This window comes from Bos taurus, chromosome 25, assembly GCF_002263795.3.
Source record: "Bos taurus isolate L1 Dominette 01449 registration number 42190680 breed Hereford chromosome 25, ARS-UCD2.0, whole genome shotgun sequence".
Taxonomy (NCBI): domain Eukaryota; kingdom Metazoa; phylum Chordata; class Mammalia; order Artiodactyla; family Bovidae; genus Bos; species Bos taurus.
Genome location: NC_037352.1, coordinates 18,540,245 through 18,563,561, shown reverse-complemented (window position 1 = coordinate 18,563,561; position 23,317 = coordinate 18,540,245). Strand labels below are relative to the sequence as shown.

Sequence of the window (23,317 nt, the reverse complement as noted above, 5' to 3'; positions counted from 1 at the left end):
AGCTGTTAAATATAACAAACGTCAATTTTAATAATAGTCCACTCTCTCAACTTACCTAAAAACTTACAGCTTATCTAAAAAAAATTCCCAATTGATGACACTTGTTTAAATTATAAACAATATTATGATGAGGACCCTTGTATAGACATCCTTGCACGTCTATTCTCTCAGAATAAATTCCTGGTCAAATAATCATGTACATTGTACAGGAGATAGGGATAAAGACCACCCCCATGGAAAAGAAATGCAAAAAAGCAAAATGGCTCTCTAGGGAGGCCTTACAAATAGCTGTGAAAAGAAGAAAAGTAAAAAGCAAAGGAGAAAAGGAAAGATATAAACATCTGAGTGCAGAGTTCCAAAGAATAGTAAGGAGAGATAAGAAAGCCTTGCTCAGCGATCAATGCAAAGAAATAGAGGAAAACAACAGAATAGGGAAGACTAGAGATCTCTTCAAGAAAATTAGAGATACCAAGGGAACATTTCAGGCAAAGATGGGCTCGATAAAGGACAGAAATGGTATGGACCTAACAGAAGCAGAAGATATTAAGAAGAGGTGGCAAGAATACACAGAAGAACTGTACAAAAAAGATCTTCACGACCCAGATAATCACGATGGTGTGATCGCTCACCTAGAGCCAGACATCCTGGAATGTGAAGTCAAGTGGGCCTTAGAAAGCATCACTATGAACAAAGCTAGTGGAGGTGATGGAATTCCAGTTGAGCTATTCCAAATCCTGAAAGATGATGCTGTGAAAGTGCTGCACTCAATATGCCAGCAAATTTGGAAAACTCAGCAGTGGCCACAGGACTGGAAAAGGTCAGTTTTCATTCCAAACTCAAAGAAAGGCAATGCCAAAGAATGCTCAAACTACCGCACAACTGCACTCATCTCACACGCTAGTAAAGTCATGCTCAAAATTCTGCAAGCCAGGCTTCAGCAGTACGTGAACCGTGAATTTCCAGATGTTCAAGCTGGTTTTAGAAAAGGCAGAGGAACCAGAGATCAAATTGCCAACATCCACTGGATCATGGAAAAAGCAAGAGAGTTCCAGAAAAACATCTATTTCTGCTTTATTGACTATGCCAAAGCCTTTGTCTGTGTGGATCACAATAAACTATGGAAAATTCTCAAAGAGATGGGAATACAAGACCACCTGACCTGCCTCTTGAGAAACCTATATGCAGGTCAGGAAGCAACAGTTAGAACTGGACATGGAACAACAGACTGGTTCCAAATAGGAAAAGGAGTATGTCAAGGCTGTATATTGTCACCCTGCTTATTTAACTTCTATGCAGAGTACATCATGAGAAACGCTGGGCTGGAAGAAGCACAAGCTGGAATCAAGATTTCCAGGAGAAATATCAATAACCTCAGATATGCAGATGACACCACCCTTATGGCAGAAAGTGAAGAGGAACTAAAAAGCCTCTTGATGAAAGTGAAAGGGGAGAGTGAAAAAGTTGGCTTAAAGCTCAACATTCAGAAAACGAATATCATGGCATCTGGTCAGATCATGGCATCTGGTCCCATCACGTCATGGGAAATAGATGGGGAAAAAATGCAGTGTCAGACTTTATTTTTGGGGGCTCCAAAATCACTGTAGATGGTGATTGCAGCCATGAAATTAAAAGACGCTTACTCCTTGGAAGGAAAGTTATGACCAACCTAGATAGCATATTCAAAAGCAGAGACATTACTTTGCCAACAAAGGTCCGTCTAGTCAAGGCTATGGTTTTTCCTGTGGTCATGTACGGATGTGAGAGTTGGACTGTGAAGAAAGCTGAGTCTCAAAGAACTGATGCTTTTGAACTGTGGTGTTGGAGAAGACTCCTGAGAGTCCCTTGGACTGCAAGGAGATCCAACCAGTCCATTCTGAAGGAGATAAGCCCTGGGTGTTCTTTGGAAGGAATGATACTAAAGCTGAAACTCCAGTACTTTGGCCACCTCATGCGAAGAGTTGACTCATTGGAAAAGACTCTGATGCTGGGAGGGTTTGGGGGCAGGAGGAGAAGGGGATGACAGAGGATGAGATGGCTGGATGGCATCACTGACTCAATGGACGTGAGTTTGAGTGAACTCTGGGAGATGGTGATGGACAGGGAGACCTGGTGTGCTGTGATTGATGGGGTTGCAAAGAGTCAGACAGAACTGAGCGACTGAACTGAACTGAATCACGTATACCTTACATTTTGACAATATTGCTAACTCCTGAAAAAATATACAAATTTATACTTATCAAATAAAAATATACAATACTGACAATGTGTGAAGGACTCTATATGTAGCAGTCAGTAATCACAGTTGCCAAACATGGGATGTCAGAGCCTGAGTAGGATGAGGAGAGCATACTACCCAGGAGGAAGTCCAGGTGAATGCAGAGTTCCAGAAGGAATGGTAAGACAGCCTTCTTAAATGAACAGTGAAAAGAAATAGAGGAAAATAATAGAATGGGAAAGACCACAGAACTCTTCAAGAAAACGGGAGATGTTGCAGAGAGGAAGCCAATTCTGACTCCATTATGGAACTGTTTCTTTGACTTGCTTTTCGTTGCTTTTGTTATTATATATAATCATACAGGATGGTCTGCCTCAGAGAATCCTGCCCCTCTGCCTGACTGTTCTGAACTAAAATGTCTTTGTTCAGAACCCTGTCCACCTGTGGATGACAGGAAGGAAAAATTAACACATCCCCTGCCTGAGGCTTGCCATTCTAGGAGATGTTTGCAAAACTAATGGCCTTTTTACTTTGCTTCTTTCTCTCTACCTTTAAAAGAACCTGGCATCCAGCCCCCAATAAAATGTTACTTTGAGGTGCTAGTCTGCCATCTTCTCAGTCTGCCGGCTGTTCCTTACCTCAACACCTTGTCTCTCGGATTCACTGGCCTATTGTGCAGTGAGCAGAGGAAGCTTGGACTCGGTAACAGAGATCCCAAGGAAACATTTCATACAAAGATGGGCACAATGAAGAATAGAAACGGTAAGGACCTAACAGAAGCAGAAGATATAAGGAAGAGGTGGCAAGAATACAAAGAAAAAACTGTACAAAAAACGTTATAATGACCCAAATAACCATGATGGTGTGGTCACTCACCTAGAGCCAGACATCCTAGGAGTGTGAAGTCAAGTGGGCCTTAGGAAGCATTATTATGAACAAAGCTAGTGGAGGTGATGGAATTCCAGGTGAGCTATTTCAAACCCTAAAAGATGATGCTATTAAAGTGCCACACTCAATATGCCAGCAAATTTGGAAAACTCAGCAGTGGCCACAGGACTGGAAAAGGTCAGTTTTCATTCAAATTCCAAAGGGCAATGCCAAAGGATGTTCAAATTACCATGCAGTTTCACTCATTTCACATGCTAGCAAGATTATGCTCAAAATCCTTCAAGCTAGGCTTAGCAGTACGTAAACTGAGAACTTCCAGATGTACAAGCTGGATTTAGAAAAGGCAGAGGAACCAGAGATCAAATTGCCAACATCCTTTGGATCATAGAAAAAGCAAGAGAGTTCCAGAAAAACATCTACTTCTGCTTCTTTGACTATGCCAAAGCCTTTGACTGTGTGGATCACAACAAACTGTGGAAAATTCTTAAAGAGATGGGAATACCAGACCACTTTACCTGCCTCCTGAGAAACCTGTATGCAGGACAAGAAGCAATAGTTAGAATCGGACACGGAACGGACTGCTTCAAAATTGGGAAAAGAGTACGTCAAAGGCTGTATATTGTTATGCTGCTTATTTAACTCATATGCAGAGTACATCATGCGATGTGCCAGCCTGGATGACTCACAAGCTGGAATCAAGATTGCTGGGAGAAATACCGACAACCTCAGATATGCAGATGATACCACTTTAACAGGAGAAAACGGAAAGGAACTAAAGAGCCTCTTGATGAAGGTGATAGAGGAGAGTGAAAAAGCTTGCTGAAAACTCTACATTCAAAATACAAAGATCTTAGCATCCAGTCCCACCACTTCATGGCAAATTGATGGGGAAAAATGGAAACAGTGACAAATGTTCTTTTCTTCGGCTCCAAAATCACTGTGAATGGGACTGCAGCCATGAAATTAAGATGCTTGCTCCTTGAAAGAAAAGCTATAACAAACCTAGACAGTGTATTAAAAAGCAGAGACATCACTTTGCCAACAAAGATCTGTATAGTCTAAGCTATGGTTTTTCTAGCAGTCATGTATGGATGTGAAAGCTGGACCATAAAGAAGGCTTCATGCGGGCTGAATGCCCAGGAGTTGATACTTTCGAACTGTGGTGCTGAAGAGGATTCTTGAGAGACTCTTGGACAGCAAGGAGACCAATCCAGTCAATCCTAAAGGAAATCAACCCTGAATATTCACTGGAAGGACTGATGCTGAAGCTCCAGTATTTTGGCTACCTGACGCAAAGAGCCTACTCATTGGAAAAGACCCTGATGCTGGGAAAGAGTGAGGGCAAGAGAAGGGGGCAACAGAGGAAGAGATGGTTGGGTGGCATCTGTGACTCAATGGACATGAGTTTGAGCAAACTCAAGGAATTAACAAAGGACAGAGACGCCTAGCATGCTGCAGTTGATGGGGGTCACAAAGAGTTGGATATGACTTTGTGACTGAACAACAAGGGTTAGGAAACCAGAATATACATTGCAGGACAGTGGCCCAGTGTGAAGTGTCAAAGCCTGAGCAGTATGAGGAGGGTATCCATGCAGTGGGAATTGGAGAGCAGTGAAGCTGGCATCAGATGTAAGAAGTTGTTTAGGGTAAGGAGGGCACCAGTCCTGAGGGACAAATGGTAGTGTCTCTGAATTCAGAGCCTGAAAAGGGTATGTGCAGGCATCCACCATGTGAGTAGCTTGTCACGGTAGCAATGAAGGCATTCACAATGGAGAGTGACCTGGTACATTATGGAGAATGACCAGAGCCTAAGCTGGATGAGGAGGGTGTGAGGGTGTGAGGCAATGGCAGAAAGAGGGGACCAAATCAAATATATTTGAAGGTAACAAGAGTCAAAATTTTCAGCTATATAAGGAAGTTATAAATATGAAAAGGGAGACAACTAGAATGAACTCAGTGGAATTGGATTGGAAGCAGAGATTCTGATATGAATTGACAGTTTTTCAATATGTATAGATATATCTATATATATATAAGTATTTTAATGTAAACATATGTATGTGTGTATAAACCTATACACACGTATTTCTTAGCTCTCATTTGGAATATTGACATCCCAACAGCAATCAGCACATCTAGCACCCAGATCTTGAATTTCTAAATGTCATTCTCCACTAAAAAGAACCAAGTCTCCTCAGAGAGATGGCTGATTTCAGGGCTAAGACAGGGGAAGCACAGAAGAGTCTGAAATATCTTTTTGTGCCAGAAAAATAAGGAAATGCTCAAGAGTGATCAGGTCCACGTCAAAGGGACACAGAAGCTAGCTTAATGATCAAATCTGGGATATTTTGAGCACCAAAATATAGTAGTGGATTATAATTAATTGAATAAAATAAGTATCCACAAATTCATACTAATAAAAAATGAATAAACTGAAAGTTTAATGAGGAAGCAACTCCCCACAAAATAACAGAAAAAAGAGCAACTTTAGAGAAATTTAGCACATACTTTCTTAATCAAATGATTAAGGTTAATATCATCAGTACTGGTACAAGTCAAATTAGGGTACAACCTTAACACAAGAGAACATAGTATCACTTCTGTGGCATTCCTGTCAAAGATGTATAACCTGAATCTAATAATGAGAAAACAAACCTAACTTGAGGGACATTCTCACATTCTACAAAATAACTGGTACAGGTTCTTCAAAGGTAGTAAAGCCACAAATGTCAAAGACTGAACAATTGTTTGCATTGAAGGAAACATAACTAAAGTAACACATTTATTCTAAACTAGATCTTATTGCTAAACAGGACGTTATTAGAACTGGAGAAACCTGAATGGGATCTGAGAACTAGATGGTAGCATATATCCATGTTATTTCCTAATTTTGCTGGTTGCATTTTAGTTATTAGATATTAGAAAATATGTAAACACTAAAATATGTGGGTGGATACAAGTTTCTGATACTGTCCTCGCAAATTTTAAGTTTGAGACGGTTTCAAAATAAAGTGATGAGACTGTCAACTTCAACTTTCTACCACGTTAACCTTTAAAAAAAAAAATTGTTTTGCCAATCTGATAGGCTCCCCCAACAGGAATCATATTTTAAAAGACTACATGGCACTAATTCCCTTACTATTGTTTATCTCTCTCTCCACTAGAAAGGTAGTAGCGATCTTTGTTTACTCACTAATGTTCCCCAAGTGCCTAGAAAGACAATAGAAATCTGATGACTATGTGGATGAATGCCACAGAATGCTCAAGAAATGGTAGATTATCAGCTTTATTAGTCCATTACTGGAATGTAAACTGCACGGGGGCAGGAAATTTTGTGCTTTTATGCACTGGTATATTTGCAGAACCTAGAACAATTCCTGCACACAGAAGACTTCAAAATATTTGTTGAACATTCTTGTCGCGTGCCAGGCACAATACCGGTTTTAAACCGCCCATACCAGCCCCAAGGTAAATGGTATTGTGTTATTATTTGGGAGTTCCAAACTGCCTCGGGCTGCCCAGTCGGGATCCCTCCATTGCTCACCTTGGCTATAGGTTGCTGCTTTTCCTCAAGATCCCAATGGGATCTCGTCGCCTCAGCGGCCCCGACCACCTTGCTCGGAATCAGCCTCCTCTTTCTGCCCTTCTTGAGGGTGCTCCCGCTCCTTTTCCTCTCTGGCTCCATGAACCTGTTGAGAAAGATCGCTTTTTAGCGCTCTGAGAAAACCCCGACGCCCTGATGGCCCGGGCTGTCTCCAGAGTGGGGAGGAGCAAGGGCTTCGACAGCCTACCTACCACCCTTCTCAGGTCCTCTCAAATCAGTTTACAGAGCGCTCCCCGCCCACCGCAGAAAGCGAGGGCACCAACCGTCTTCCCCGTTACTCCACGCAGAAAAGGACGCAGCATCAAGCCAAACGGCTTTACTGCCGACGCTGGAGGCCGAATTCGAAACGGTTCCCCAACGGCGCAAACGCGCCTCCGTCAGTTAGTTAGAGGGAAGGGAGCGCTTTATAACTGCTTCTCTGCCAAAAACCACTCCCCAAACCCCGTATCCCCGAAGACGCCGAAAGAAGCCGGGAGAGAGTAAAGATGACCGCCGCCTCTGCCTCAGCCACAGGCAGAGAAGCCGCCGCAGCAGCCTCCCCAAGAGCGCCGGGCGTTTGAATGGGCCGGAAGTGGGGGTACAGCGACTTCCGGCAGTTGGGCTGAGGCTAGAAAGGAACGTCAGGGATGGCGACCAAGAGACTCGCACGGTATGCAAGGCGGTTCTGGGCGGTGGCGGGGGATCGCTCCTGATCCGGCGCTGGCGTCCGCGTCAGTGTCCGCGGTGTTCAGCTTCCATTTTCTGCAGTTAGGGCGTGCACTGGCCAGCCTGAACTGGAAGGTCACTCTTCTGGGACTTCAGTCTCGAGCCTCAGTCAGCTCTCTGTTGGAGCGTGAAGGACCAGGGAGGGCTCTCTACTCTGTGCCCCTCAGCCAGTGTCTGCCTATTCTAGGTCTCCGGGAACATTAAGAACGGCCCTAGGGGACCATTTGGAGGTCACCGGCAGCTATCAAGATTACTCCACCTATCAAGCTGTTCACCCTACCACTTACTAGTGATCTGTTTAATTCACAGTGTGAATCATGGCCTCTTTCCTTGGACACGCTTTTCACGTTTCTAATTAATAGAAACAGTGGAATGCATTCGTGAAAGCATGGGTTTCACAGTTGGATCATCCTGGTTTCACATAGTAAATACGTGTTTTCTGGCAAATTGCCGAATTTGATTTCTCACCCATTAAATGTAGGTAGCAGAAAGGACTGTTTTGTACAGTTGTTGAGGATGAAATGAGATCACCATCTTGATTCAGTGCGTAATATGTCCGTAAAGAATCTGCCTGCAGTTCAGGAGACCGGGATTTGATCCCTGGATTGGGAAGATCCCCTGGAAAAGGAAATGGCACCCCACTCCAGTATTCTTGCCTGGAGAATTCCTTGGACAGAGGATTCCAAGAATCAGAAGACTGACTAAACTACCACCACCATTATATGGTAAAGAATCAATAGATGTTAGCCATTATTCTCAACTTCCCATCACAGGTCAAACAGGGAAGCTAGAATGAGTGGTGTCTGCCTGGTCTACCTAGCAAAGTATTGAATAGTTTTGTCTCAGGACACTTAAGATGTCAGTAAGCTAAAGACCTCAGTAAGCATATAAGCAGATATTCGCTGGAGAAAGACAACCAGACATGACTGTCTCAATATTAGAGAAGCCATTTTGTGGTCTGAGGCTGGCCACAGTGATCCTTAAAAAAATTTTTTTTTTATTTTGTTTTTGGCTGCCCTGGGTCTTTGTTGCTGTGCGCAGGCTTTTCTCTAGTTGCAGCAAGCAGAGGCTACTCTCTAGTTGTGGTCTGCAGGTATCTCATTGAGATGGCTACTCTTTGTTTCAGAGCACAGGCTGTACGGTGCACTGGCTTTGGTAGTTGGGGAGGGCGAGCTCAGTAGTTGTGCTCCATGGGCTTAGTTGCCCCTCAACGTGTGGAGTCATCCTGGAGCAGGGATTGAACCCATGTCCCCTGCATTGGCAAGTGGATTCCTAACCACTGGACTGCCAGAGAAGTTCAGAAATTAATGCTATTAAAGAAACAAAGAATGCAGAAACAGCTGTTACCAGGCAAGAGAAGTAACAGTGGCAAAGATAATATCTCAGAAGTAAAGACTGTTAGTCCTGAGAGTTTCCTAGTGGTCCAGTGGTTAGGGCTCCCAGCTTCCATTGCAGAGGGTACAAGATTGATCCCTGCTCTGGAAACCAATATCCTGCAAGCTGCCAAAAGGAAAAAAAAAAATTCCTAGTTCTGTTTCAATGGTAAAAATTAGCCTGAAGCACTCAACCACCCAATTACCTGGAACCCAAGGGGTGATGATGTTGACCTTTTTGACTCTCTTGACTTCAATCAGCTAATGTTTAGAAGCTCAACCACCTAAGCCCTTACATGAAACATGCATGTACCCTTAGCTTAAACTTACCCAGTTTTGCAGTTTAGAGGCAACACTGGTGTGGGAAACACCAGGAAAGATCCCTAGTGTTATACTTACTTGCTGCAATTAATAAATCCTTCCTTCTGCTCTTTGCCTTGGTGGTCTTTTGGCTTGACACCTACCAAGAGGCTTCAGGTAACAAGCTATTCCCTTTCTGTGGACTTAGAATATTGCCCATAAGGATCCTTTATTATATATTACCTTACACTAGTTTTCCATGAATATCTAGTTTACTTACCCAGATATTTTAAACTCCTAGAAGACTGGACCTGCCCTCTCTCCTCTCCACTGTGCTCTTCACATAGCAAAGGCTGGAAAAAAACAAAAGCAAAATTAACTTAGGTTTTCAATGCATCTTTACAACCACTTGAGTTCCTCATTATTACTATAAAATAATAGGAGCACAGAGAAACAGTCTGTTTGCAAATATGCACTTTGAAGCCCATGCAGGGAGAATGACTTGTTAAGTCGCTTAGTCATGTCTGACTCTTTGTGACCACATGGACTGCAGTATGCCAGGCTTTTCTGTCTTTTACTGTCTCCTAAAGTTTGCTCAAACTCATGTCCATTGAGTCGATGATGCCATCCATCCATCTTCTGTTGCCCCCTTCTCCTCCTACCCTCAATCTTTCCCAGCATCAGGATCTTTTCCAATAAGTCAGCTCTTCGCATCAGGTGGCAAAAGTATTGGAGCTTCAGCTCCAGCATCAGTCCTTCCAGTGAATATTCAGGGTTGATTTCCTTTAGGATTGACTGGTTTGATCTTGCTGTCCAAGGACCTCTCAAGAGTCTTCTCCAGCACCAGAATTTGAAAGCATCAGTTCATCAGCATTCAGCCTTCTCTGTGGTCCAACTCTCACATACGTACTTGACTACTGGAAAAACCATAGTTTTGACTAGATGGACCTTTGTCGGTAAAGTAATGTCTCTGCTTTTTAATATGCTGTCTAGGTTGGCCATAGCTTTTCTTCCAAGGAGCAAGCATTTTTTGATTTCATGGCTGCAGTGATCATCCACAGTGATTTTGGAGCCCAATAAAATAAAGTCTGTCATTGTTTCCATTGTTTCCCCATCTATTTGCCACGAAGTGATGGGACCAGATGCCATCATCTTCGTTTTTTGAATGTTGAGTTTTGAGCCAGTTTTTTGATTTTCTTCTTTCACATTCATCAAGAGGCTCTTTAGTTCCTCTTCACTTTCTGCCATAAGGGTGGTGTCATCTGCATATCTGATGTTATTGATATTTCTCCCATCAGTCTTGATTCCCCCTTGAGCTTCATCCATGTCAGCATTTCTCATGATGTACTCTTCATATAAGTTAAATAAGCAGGGTGACAATATACAGCATTGACTTACTCCTTTCCCAATTGGGAACCAGTCTGTTGTTCCATGTCCAGTTCTAACTGTTGCTTCTTGACCTGCATACAGGTTTCTCAGGAGGCAGGTAAGGTGGCCTGATATTCCCATCTCTTGAAGAATTTTTGACAGTTTGTTGTGATCTACAGTCAAAGGCTTTAATGTAGTCATTGAAGCAGAAGTAGATACTTTTCTGGAATTCCCTTTTTCTATGATTCAACACATGTTGGCAATTTGATCTCTGGTTCCTCTGCCTTTTTTAAATCAAACTTGTACATCCGGAAATTTTGAGATCACGTACTGTTTGAAGCCTAGCTTGAAGAATTTTGAGCATTACCTTGCTAGCATGTGAAATGAGTGCAGTAGTTTGTGCAGTAGTTTGAACATTCTTTGGTAGAATGACTGCTAAAGTCAGAAGAGTGCAAAGAACCAAAGTCTTTTGCCCTCAAAGTCTAGTTCAGTTTCCTCTCAATCACAATACATTAGTATATTAATGAGGGTTATACCATCAGTTTGTTAACTTATGTAAACAGGAATATGAATGATTTTGTTAAACATACCTGGATTGTTTTACATTTTTAGGCAGCTTGGATTAATTAGGAGAAAATCAATTCCACCAGCAAATGGAAACCTAGGAAGAAGCAAATCTAGTAAGTAATGTGCCTCATTTCTTTACATTCTGTAGTCTTGCACTTTTAACACTGGTAACGGACACTCTGATGTTTTGCAGAGCAGTTGTTTGACTACTTAATCATCATTGATTTTGAGTCAACATGTTGGAATGATGGGAAACGCCACCGGAGTCAGGAAATAAGTAAGTCTGAACTTGACTGCCAATGGCCAAAGATCCCCTGGAGAAGGGCACAGCAACCCACTCTAGTATTCTTGCCTGGAGAATCCCATGGACAGAGGGGCCTGGTGGGCTGCAGTCCATAGTGTTGTTGGACATGACTGAAGCAACTTAGCACACAGCACACACAATGCTAAATAAGAAAACAAAATGATCTGTGGATTGGTAATTTACTATGAAATCTGATGACAAAAAAGACAAAAAAAACCTAATACTTAAGTGTGTCATCATATAAAATAATTGTTTCAAAATCTCAAATACATAGAAATTGATTAAAAAAATACCTTTGCAAAAAGAACTATGTTTCAACTTTCATACGGTCTTCTAGTTATGGAAATACATTCAAGAGTTTTAAATAGATATACATGTAACTTTAATAGTTTGATTTATTCTTTGGCATAATTTTATATAACCATTACATTACACTGCTTTGGTCATTTTAATGTGCTGTCACTAAAACAATGATTATTTAATAATACTGTGTGAAGGTAATATCAATATATACTTAATTTAAAGTGATTGCAGCATTAGTTTAACAATTATGTATTCAACTGTCATTTGATGATTCTTTCATGTAGTTGAATTTCCAGCTGTATTACTGAACACATCAACTGGAGAGATTGAATCTGAGTTCCATGCTTATGTTCAGCCTCAGGAACATCCAATTCTTTCTGAATTTTGCGTGGAACTGACAGGCATAAAGCAGGTATGCCCTCTCTTTTTCCCACTTCTCATCCTCCCATTGCAACAAAAAACAAGCAGGAAAGATGTAAATATTAAAACTCAGAAAGAAAATAAAAGCTATATGCCATGTGGAATTAGATTCATTCACTGTTAGAAATACTGTCCCCTCCAGAAGCCCATTGGAATCTTTAAAAATCAGAAAAAACTGGACTTCCACAGTGGTCCAATGATTATGACTCTGTACTCCCACTGCAGAGGTCGTGGGTTTGATCCCTGGTTGAGAAATTAAGATTCCCCCATGGTATAGCCAAAAAAAAAAATTGGAAAGAATAGTGTTATAAAAATGTATATCAAATATATTTTATCAAAATTAAGTGATATCAGATTTCTGCCTATCAGGATATCTTTATTGTATTTCTGTGTGATTTTAGATTACTCAATGTAATTTTTCTTATCTTGCAGAATTCTAATTGTTGTATTATCTCTCTCCTATGTGTTTTAACATCTTTTCACTAGATAAACTGCCAGCTAAAACCTCTTCTTCCTTGTTGTATATCCTCCTCATAGTGCCTAATTATGTGTGCAATAATTATGGAATTCAGTTATTGAATTCAGATTATATGACTTTATTTAGGCTCAAGTTGATGAAGGAGTCCCTCTGAAGATTTGTTTATCTCAGTTCTGTAAATGGATTCAGAAGATTCAGCAACAGAAGAAAATTATTTTTGCTACTACAGTGTCAGATATTTCCACTTCTGAAGTAAAATTATGTGCGTTTGTTACTTGGTCAGGTAAAAAAAATAACTTATATTTAGCAATCATTAATGAGTAGCATTGCCACTAGGTAATTCTTTATCTCTAGTAAGAATTACACTTGTTACCTTCCTGGCCACAAAAAGAAATCTTAAATGTCTAGCATGACGTTAACCAACAAAAGTAAACTTATTCATATTTTAAAATTTTTAAACACCTTTAAAAGTTAAGCTCTAAATTTTAAGAATCTTTCTAGATTTCTCTGTTCTCCTGAATCTGGGCAAAGACCGGTGAAAGATTTTTTATCATGGTATTTCTACAACTTTGATAAAAAGAATCCATATTCACCTTGCAATCTTTGCTTTTATACTTTCACGCTTCTAATGTAGACATCAAGGGAAAAAATGGGCCATTTAAAGTACATCTTTTATATGCCCTGATAGAGCATTGCCATTAATAGTCATTGTTAACAGTGCTCTGTCACTGACAGCATAGCATTGATAATTGTGTATGAGTCTGTATGATCAGGCCATTCAAGATGGCTGTTCTTTTGTTCTCTGTATACCCCTGCTTGACCTATACCCTACTCATATCAGTGACCTCCCCTCTTAATACATACTTGCCCTTAGCCCCAGCTAGTGATTGTTCTAATCTTTAGATCTTTAGACCAGAATCTTTATCTCCACCATGATAGCTTATCAAAGGGACATGAGGGCTTTCTCCTCAGCTGGTTTCCCTGGTAACTGATGAACCAACTGATGTCAATTCCCTCTATAACTGGTAAAACCTTGCCGAAGACTGCTGCCATCATGTCCTGCCCACCATCTGCTTCACATGATGGAGTATGCTCCAAGACCATGCTTCAGACATGTACAATCCCCCTGTTCATTAAACCCTTGATGTCTCTGTCACTGACTCTGGGCTCTTTCTTTGGTCTTGAGGTTGGGCAAGTACAGTGCTTGCATGGCTGTGGGGTATAGCCCAACAGGGTCCCTGTAAGATGTTTGGTTTCTCAGTTACATTAATATTTTCTAGAATGTTGAAAGCAGATAATCTTTTCCATCTAAGCCTTGTGATGTGACACCTTACTCTTCTTTCTGAAATGTCAATGTGTTTTACTGGGCTTTTAAGAAATCATTTTGAAACTTAGTTACTGACCTAATTTCTTACTAGTAAGTTATGAGTAATTTTTAAATATTAGGGCAAAAAAATCTTACTCTTCTATTATGTGTTGCATAGTATATAATATATACCATATGTTGTATATGCTATATATAAAATATAGTATAGTGTATGTTGTTATATATTATTCTAAGTTCTGTTTTATGTCGACTTTCAGCATTTTGTTTATAAATAATAGCGTAAGTAAAAACCGTTAGCATCATTGACTTTGTTCTAATATTCTTGATGCAGACTGGGACTTGGGGGTTTGCCTGGAGTATGAATGTAAAAGAAAACAACTGTTAAAACCTGTGTTCCTTAATTCTTGGATTGATCTCAGAGTAACTTACAAGGTAAGGGAGCATGTTCACTTTCCTTCTGTTGAAAAGTTATTAAACTTTATCCTACACATAGGCTTCCCTGATAGCTCAGTTGGTGAAGAATCCACCTGCAATTCAGGGGATCCCAGTTTGATTCCTGGATCAGAAAGATCTGCTGGAAAAAGGATAGGCTACCCACTCCAGTATTCTTGGGCATCTCTTGTGGTTCAGCTGGTAATGCAAATCCCTGGGTTGGGAAGATCCCCTGGAGAAGGGAAAAGCTACCTACTCCAGTATTCTGGCCTGGAGAATTCCAAGGACTGTATAGTTCATGGGGCTGTAAAGAGTCGGACACGACTGAGCGACTTTCACTTCACACATGGGTATGGGTTTCTACAAACAAAATATTTTGTTTTGAAGCATCCATATAAATACTTTTCTTAAAGTATATAAAAACAACACAAAAATAAGCACATTTCAAATCTAATAGAATAAAAATCATGAGAAGTAAATGGCTAACTGTATAGCCTTTCACATAGTAATTATTTTTTAAAATATATTGTCTTTTATTTGACTAGATTTTCTATAGAAGAAAACCAAAAGGACTCAGTGGTGCCCTGCAGGAAGTAGGAATGCAATTCTTGGGGCGAGAACATTTTGGTTAGTATATCTTGAGATTAATTTTATTATGTAAGTCATTTTATTTTTATACAGTCTTTCATTTGCATCTCATTTTTCAATGATGTCATTAACAAAGAATATCCTCAGCCTGGAAAAAGCCCTAGTCTATACATTCAGATTATTTCCAAGATTTTCAAATTACCACTTCCTTAAATTATTGTAAAGTTTTATATAAGACTGTTATCTAGAGGATTTCTAGTTTCTTAAAAAAAAATGAAAAGAATTAGCCATATCAAATGGAGACTGTAAACAAATGCCCAAATAATAGAGTAGACTAGTGAAAAAACTGAACAAGACGATTAGATTATGCATAAAACATGATCCCTACAGAATGTTGGTGATATTTTTTATATATATTTTAGTTTTATTCAATTATAGTTGATTGACAATGTTGTGTTCATTTCAGGTGTACAGTAAAATGATTGTTACATACATATACATGTATTCTTTGTTAGATTCTTTTCTCATTTGGGTTATCATAGAATATTGATTAGAATTTCTTGTGCTATACAGTAGGTCCTTGTTGGTTATCTATCTTATAAATGGTAGTGTGTGTATTTTGATTTATACCTCACCCCTTTTCCCCCTCATATCTGAAAGTCTGTTTTTGTTCTGTAAATAAGTTCATTTATATCTTTTCTAAAAATCAGATTCCATGTATGAGTGATATCATATTTGTCTTTCTGTCTGATATACCTCATGTAGTATGATAATCTTTAGGTCAGTCCATGTGACTACAAATGGCATTATTTCATTCCTTTTTATGGATGAGTAATGTTCAATTGTATATATGTGCCACATCTTCTGTATCCATTCCTCTATTGAACATTTAAATTGCTTCCATGTCTTGGCTGTTATAAACAGTGGTGCAGTGAACATTGGGGTACATATATCTTCAGATTATGGTCTTCCCTGAATATATGCCCAGGAGTGGGATTGCTGGATCATAATGGTAGTTCTATTTTTAGTTTTTTCAAGGTATCTGCATACTGTTCTGTAGTGGTTGTACCAATTTACATTCCTACTGACAAGGTAGAAGGGCTCCCTTTTCTCCACAGCCTTTCCAGCATTTATTGTTTGGAGACTTTTTGATGATGGCAATTCTGACTGGCGTGAGATGATACCTCATTGTAGCTTTAATTTGCAATTCTCTGATAATAAGTGATGTTGAATATCTTTTCATGTGCTTTTGGCCATCTGGTGTGTCTTTGGAGAAATGTTTGTTTGGATCTTCTGTCCATTTTTCAATTGGGTGATTTGGTTTTTTGGCATAGAGCTGCATGAGTTATTTATTTTGTTTGTTTATTTTGAAGATTAATCTCTTGCTTGTTGCTTCATTTGCACATATTTTCTCTGATTCTGTGAGTTGTCTTTTCATTTTGTTTATTGGTTTCTTTGCTATGCAAAACATTTAAATTTAATTAGGTCCCAATTGTTTATTTTTATTTTCATTTTCATCACTCTAGCAGGTAGATCAAAATAAAAACTGCTGTGATTTATGTCAGAGAATGTTCTGCCTGCATATCCCTCTAAGAGTTTTATGGTGTCTGGGCTTACATTTAGGTCTTTGATCCATTTTGAGTTTATTTTTTGTGTATATTGTTAAAGAGTATTCTAATTTTGCTCTTTTACATGTAGCTGTCCAGTTTTCTCAGCATCATTTATTGAAGAGACTGTTTTTTTCTCCACTGTATATTCTTGCATCCTCTATCATAGATTAATTGACCATGGGTATATGAATTTATCTCTAGGTTTTCTATCTTGTTCCATTGATCTATATATCTGTTTTTGTGCCAGTTTAATACTATTTTGATTACTATAGCTTTGTAGTATAGTCTGAAGTCAGGAAGCCTGTTTCCCCTAGCTCGGTTTTTGGGTTTTTTTTTTGGTCAAGATTGCTTTGGTGATTTGGGGTCTTTTGTGTTTTCCTACAAATTGTAACTTTTTTTTTGTTCTAATTCTGTGGAAAATGCCACTGATAATTTGGTAGGAATTGCATTGAGTTTGTATATTGCTTTGGATAGTATGATCACTTCACAATATTGGTGCTTCCAGTCCAAGAACACAGTATATCTTTCCATCTGTTTGTGTTATCTTTGATTTCTTTCAGCAGTATCATAAGATATGCTGTATTTCATATAACACTGTGAAGTGTTCTGAGTATATGTCTTTTGTCTCCTGAGGTAGGTTTATTCCTAGGTATTTTATTCTTTTTGATGCAGTGGTGAATGAGGTTGTTTCTTTAATTTCTCTTTATGCTCTTTCATTGTTAGTGTATAAGAATGCAAGATTTCTGTGTGTTGATTTTGTATCTTGAAATTTTACCAGATTTGTTGATGAACTCTAGTAGTCTTCTGGTAGCATCTTTAGGATTTTCTATGACTAGTATCATGTCATCAGCAGCCAGTATCAGTTTTACTTCTTCTTTTCCAATTTGGATTCCTTTTATTTGGTTTTTTTCTTTTCTGATTGTGATGGCTAGGACTTCTAAAACTATGTTGAATAAAAATGGTGAGAGTGGATATTCCTGCCTTGTTCCTGATCTTAGAGGGAATGCTTTCAGCTTTTCACCATAGAGAATGATGTTAGCTGTGGGTTTGTGATATATGGCCTTTATTATTTTAGGGTAAGTTCTCTCTATTCCCACTTCCTTCAGAGCTTTTATCATAAATGGGTGTTGAATTTTTGTCAAAATCTTTTTCTGCATCTATTAAGATAATCATGTGGTTTTATTTTTTAGTCTTTTTATTTTAGAGCATAGTTGATTAATAATGTTATTAGTTTCAGGTATACAGCAAAGTGATTCAGCTCTACATATACATGTATCTGTTCTTTTTCAAGAAGGCAATGGCACCCCACTCCAGTACTCTTGCCTGGAAAATCCCATGGGCGGAGGAGCCTGGTAGGCTGCAGTCCATGGGGTCGCTAAGAGTCAGACACGACTGAGCGACTTCACTTTCACTTTTCACTTTCATGCATTGGAGAAGGAAATGGCAACCCACTCCAGTGTTCTTGCCTGGAGAATCCCAGGGACGGGGGAGACTAGTTGGCTGCCATCTGTGGGGTTGCACAGAGTCGGACACGACTGAAGCGACTTAGCAGCAGCAGCAGCATTCTTTTTCAAATCCTTTTCCCACTTAGGTTGTTACACAATATTGAGCTGAGTTCCCTGTGCTATACAGAAGTTGCTGATTATTCTTTTTTAAAAAAATATTTATTTTTATTTATTTATTTGGCTATCCTGGGTCTTGGAAGAAAGCAATGGCACCCCACTCTAGTACTCTTGCCTGGCAAATCCCATGGACAGAGGAGCCTAGTAGGCTGCAGTCCATGGGGTCGAGAAGAGTCAGACACGACTGAACGACTTCCCTTTCACTTTTCACTTTCACGCATTGGAGAAGGAAATGGCAACCCACTCCAGTGTTCTTGCCTGGAGAATCCCAGGGACGGGGGAGCCTGGTGGGCTGCCATCTATGGGGTCACACAGAGTCTGACACGACTGAAGTGATTAGCAGCAGCATACTGGGTCTTAGCTGTGGCACATGGGATATTTGGTCTTTGTCGTAGCATGCAGAATCTTTAGTTACCAGCATGTGGAATGTAGTTCCCTAACCAGGGATCCCAGCCCCCTGCAGAGTGTTAGCCACTGGACTACCAAGGAAGTCCCCATCCATTTTATTTTTGTTTTAATTTTTGTTGTTTGTTTTTTTTTTTAACTTTTTATTTTGTATTGGAGTATAGCCAGTTAACAAACTATGTTATGATAGTTTCAGGTGAATAGTGAAGAGACTCAGCCATACATGTAAATGTATCCATTCTCCCCAAACTCCCCTTCCATCCAGGCTTCCATATAACACTGAGCAGCGTTCCATGTGCTACACAGTAGGTCTGTGTTGGTTATCCATTTTAAATATAGCAGAATGTATATGTCAATCCCAAACTCCTAACTATCCCTCCCCCATCATTCCACCTGTTACCATAAGTTCTTTCTCTAAGTCTCTGAGTCTGTTACTATTTTGTAAATAAGTTCATTTGTATATATAGGTAGATAGATAGATTGTACATGTAAGTGATAACAGGATATTTCTTTGTCTAACTTACTTCAGTCAGTGTATCTAAGTCCATCCATGTTGTGGCAAAGGCCTTATTTCATTCTTTTTAATGGCTGGGTAATATTCCTTTGGGTTTCCCTGATGCCTCAGTGGTAAAAAATCTGCCTGCAATGTAGATATGAGTTTGATCTCCGTGTTGGGAAGATTCCCTGGAGAAGCAAATGACAACCCACTCCAATACTCTTGCCTGGGAAATCCCTGGTGAGCTACAGCCCAGAAGAGTCAGACATGACTTAGTGACTATAACTACCACAAATAATATTCCGTTGTATATATGTACCACATCTTCTTTATTCATTGTTCTGTCAATGGGCATTTAGATTGTTTCAATGTCTTGGCTATTGTAAACAGCACTGCAGTGAGCATTGGGGTGCATGTATCCTTTCGGACCATGTTTTTCTCCAGATACATGCTCAGGAGTAGGGTTTCAGGATCATATGGTCGCTGTGTTTTTAGTTTCTTTAGGAACTCACTTATGTTTTCCATAGTGGCTATACCAGTTTACATTCCCACCAACAATGTAGGAGGGTTTCCTCTTCACACCCTCTCCAGCATTTACTGTTTGTGAATTTTTTGATGATAGCCATTCTGACTGGTGTGAGGTGAGGGATCTCTAGTTTTAATTTGCGTTTCTCTGATAATTTGCGTTTCTCTGATAATTAGTGATGTTGAATATCTTTTATGTGCCTCTCGGCCATCTGTATGTCTTCTTTGGAAAAATGTCTATTTAGGTCTTCTGCCCATTTTTTGATTGGGTTGTTTATTTTGATGATATTTAGCTGCATGAACTGTTTGTAAATTTTGGAGACTAATACCTTGTCTGTCATATCATCTGCAAATATTTTCTCCCATTCTGTGAGTTATCTTTTCATTTTGTTTATGGTTTCCTTTGCTGTGCAAAAGCTTTTGAATTTAATTAGATCCCATTTATTTCTTTTGTTTTTATTTCCATTACTCAGAAACAGATCAAAAAAGATATTGCTGTGATTTATGTCAAAGAGTGTTCTGTGTTTTTCTCTAAGAATTTTATAGTGCCCAGTCTCACATCTATGTCTTTAACTCATTTTGAGCTTATTTTTATGTATGGTGTTAAAGAATGATACCTAGAGACAAAAAGAAAGCACAGTCATCTAAAACCTATGGGCTGGAGCCAAAGAAGTCCTAAGGGAAGTTTGTAGCAATACAGTCTTACTTCAAGAAACAAGAAAGTCTCAAACAACCTATTCCTACACCTAAAGCAATTAGAGAAAGAAGAACAAACAAAACCTAAAGTTAGTAGATGGAAATAAACCATGAACATCAGACAGAAATAAATGAAATAGAAACAAAGCAATAGCAAAAATCAGTGAACCTAAAAGCTGGTTCTTTGAAAAGATAAAATTGAGAAACCTTTAGCCTGACTCATCCAGAAAAAAAGGGAGAGGACTCAAATCAACAAAATTAGAAATGAAAAAAGAATTACAGCTGACATCACAGAAGTACAAAGGATCATAAGAGACTACTACCAGCCACTCTGTGGCAATAAAATGAACATCCTGGAAGAAATGAACAAATTCCTAGAAAGATACAGTCTCCCAAGGCCAAACCAGGAAGAAACAGAAAATAATTATGAACAGACCAATCCCAGTACTGAAATCAAAACTGATTAAAAAACTCCTAACAAACAAAAGTTCAGGACCAGATGACTAAATGTGGGAAATCTTTCATTGGTGAGGCTGCCACAGCTTTCCACAAGACCATTTTATATGATGAAATTTAGTAGATGATCATAAAACCAACTGTATGTTCCAATTTCTGCTTAACTGGTAGTTTATTTCTTTACATATGTACCACTAAATTCAGTCTTTGATATCTCTTTCCTCAGGGTTGGATGATTCTCGGAATACTGCCCTTCTTGCTTGGAAAATGATCAGGGATGGTTGCTTAATGAAGATTACAAGGTCTTTGAACAAGGTTAGTGGTGTCTTGCCTCTTTATTCCGTTATTTCAAACTCCAGAAGTAATTATAGGCTAACTGAAATGTAGATGTTATGTATGCTGTCATTTATAGATCAATCGGTGCTGACGTTTTTCTTTTTTGTCATATTATATAATACTAAAGAAATTATGAATGCAGGGTTTCTAAAATTGTTGGTTTTATCTGTGGAATCTTAGGTTTCCACTAAGAGGATTCCTAACATTTTCACCAGAAATTTGAATATGGATCAAGTTGAAGAAACATCAACCTGTACCAATAACACTCATGATCCCAGCATATATGGTGGGGAGCCTAAAAATTCAATAAAACCTTACAAGAAAATTCAAATGAAGTCAGTTGGTGTGAATTCTCCTATAAAGGTACAGCAGGATCAGTTACAACAAAAGGACAGCATAAAAGCAGGTCTTTGCAATGTCAGAAGCTGTTTATCTCTCTCTAATGCTACTAAGTCCTGGACTTCTCTGGGGCAGTTGCAGTCTTCCAGCCGGAATACACCTATGCAGAAGCAAATAAACCAACATCTTGCATTTAATACCAATTCTAAGTCTTTAGCAGTTGGTTCAGAACTGGTACCTGTTTCAACTACCATTTCATCTTTTAATAATGTTTCTGATATAGAAGTGAGTTCTGCTCTTGACTGTTTACCTATGTTGGCTGATTGGGAGGATGTAGCTTTACTGCCAGCATCTCAGCCCGAGCAAAATATATCTTGTATACCTCTTGTTAGTGACTCAAATGTAGACACTTCACTTAATTCTGGAGAAAGAGTAATGGTTTTAGAAGAATCTGAAATGTTAAGTCATGAAAACTTTGGAGGCACAGAAGAAACTCCTCAAAAATCTGTTACCTCTAAGTCTATTGTATATAAGAGTCCCCACACTACTATTTATAATGTAAAGGAAGCCAAAGATCCAGGTTCAGATACTTTTGGCTTTAAATTACCTGAACGTAAATCAAGTAATTTCAACAGTGTTAATTCCAATGTGTCTCATCCTTTAGTTTTGGGGAAACATCGTCTTTGTTTAGATGATAGTAAAAGGAATCCATCCAGTCCTCCACTTTTCCCACCAGCTAAAAAACAGACTTTCACTATTCATGAAGAAAAGCCTGCATCATCTAATGACTCCCCAGGAGCAATTTCTTCCTGGAAGATTCTCCCTTCTGTCTTAACTTCTACAGTTAATCTGCAAGAGCCTTGGAAGAGTAGAAAAATAACACCTCCTTTATGCAAGTGTGGCCGAAGATCTAAGAGACTTACTGTTTCTAATAATGGACCAAACCATGGAAAAGTCTTCTATTGTTGTCCTGTTGGGAAGTACCAAGAAAAGAGAAAATGTTGTGGCTATTTCAAGTGGGAACAAACACTTCAAGAGGAAAGAGCGAACAGTATAGTTCTATCTGATTCCCCAGGAGGACTCACTTTTAGTTCTTTAGAAACAAACCTTATTTGTGACAGAAATGTAAATTTCTCTACTAAAAATTCATTGAGACTCAGACCTTCAATGAGAAATTGACCTTTTTTATGTCTAAACTATGTTTTTACTTCAGTGTGACTTTTAGTGCAGTAAAGAGAAAAAAGTGTGTATAGGGCTACATGTTGTGAGGACTTTGCATATCTGAGCTCTGTGAGCTACTCTGGGGCTATTCAGCACATTCACACACACACACACACACTGAAAATAGAAAAAAATAATATCACAGCCTTCTAATTTCATTCACCAGTTATCTAATTTGTCTTCTTTCCATGTATGAATCCTGATTGTCCCCTGAATTTCCACACATGAGTATGCTGATAATGTCTTACGCTATTTTATTTATATTTCATATATTAACTGTTACCAAACTTATCACACTTTTTTGAAGAACCACAAATTAAATACTTGGTAAACTGTATTTATTAGATTAAATATAATAGCAATATTAATACATGATATCCTATTTCTTTATATTGAATTATAATTGTCATACAATATTATATCAATTTCAGGTGTACAATATATGATATCCTTTTACACTTAGACCTTGAAACGAATTTTAAATTATTTTTAAATTATGTGAATAACAGTGTGACCAATAAAAAATCCCTACACTATTTTCAGGTAGATACTTGTACTTTGAGAATTATGATAATCTATTATTTAAGACTTTTCTAAAAACTTTATAACTTGTTTCATTTTATTTCACCCCTTAAAAATTGGTTCTGATTTATAGTCAGTATATCGGTAGAATTACTCAACTAAGATCTGAAATTCAATAGGTCAGAGATTTAGTTCAGAAATTGCTTCTACACTATGT

The 23,317-nt window shown here is 38.8% G+C and overlaps 2 protein-coding genes across 9 annotated transcripts in view; one reads left to right on the top strand and one right to left on the bottom strand.

Moving 5' to 3' along the window:
• Positions 1–7,378, bottom strand: part of REXO5 (RNA exonuclease 5) — a 70,021-nt gene extending 62,643 nt beyond the window's left edge. For 2 of the 6 annotated variants that reach the window (XM_059881374.1, XM_005224753.5), the window contains exons 1-2: positions 6,895–7,274; positions 6,648–6,792 (exon numbers count right to left, since the gene is read on the bottom strand). In XM_059881374.1, the coding sequence (XP_059737357.1) occupies positions 6,648–6,788 (141 nt within the window). In that variant the 5' untranslated portion in view covers positions 6,789–6,792; positions 6,895–7,274. 6 annotated transcript variants of the gene reach the window in all.
• On the top strand, positions 7,031–22,999 carry ERI2 (ERI1 exoribonuclease family member 2). 3 transcript variants are annotated; one of them, NM_001205577.1, is made up of 9 exons: positions 7,031–7,356; positions 11,066–11,133; positions 11,214–11,297; positions 11,912–12,039; positions 12,652–12,808; positions 14,184–14,284; positions 14,830–14,911; positions 20,909–20,997; positions 21,199–22,832. In NM_001205577.1, the coding sequence occupies exons 1-9, from the start codon at positions 7,334–7,336 to the stop codon at positions 22,534–22,536; spliced, it is 2,070 nt and encodes a 689-aa protein (NP_001192506.1). In that variant the 5' UTR covers positions 7,031–7,333; the 3' UTR covers positions 22,537–22,832. The 3 variants fall into 3 exon arrangements, with proteins under 3 accessions (NP_001192506.1, XP_005224815.1, XP_059737382.1); XM_005224758.5 differs by having other exon boundaries at positions 7,311–7,356; positions 12,652–12,787; positions 21,199–22,999; XM_059881399.1 differs by lacking the exon at positions 7,031–7,356 and adding an exon at positions 8,122–8,137 and having other exon boundaries at positions 21,199–22,999.
• The last annotated feature ends 318 nt before the right edge of the window (positions 23,000–23,317 follow it).

What these genes read in the sequence shown, in the direction of transcription:
- ERI2 (NM_001205577.1), top strand. Translation starts at nt 7,334, where the DNA reads ATGGCGACCAAGAGACTCGCACG. An exon ending in GCGACCAAGAGACTCGCACG is followed by an intron (nt 7,357 to 11,065) that starts GTATGCAAGGCG and finishes TTACATTTTTAG; the next exon opens with GCAGCTTGGATTAATTAGGA. An exon ending in AACTGACAGGCATAAAGCAG is followed by an intron (nt 12,040 to 12,651) that starts GTATGCCCTCTC and finishes GACTTTATTTAG; the next exon opens with GCTCAAGTTGATGAAGGAGT.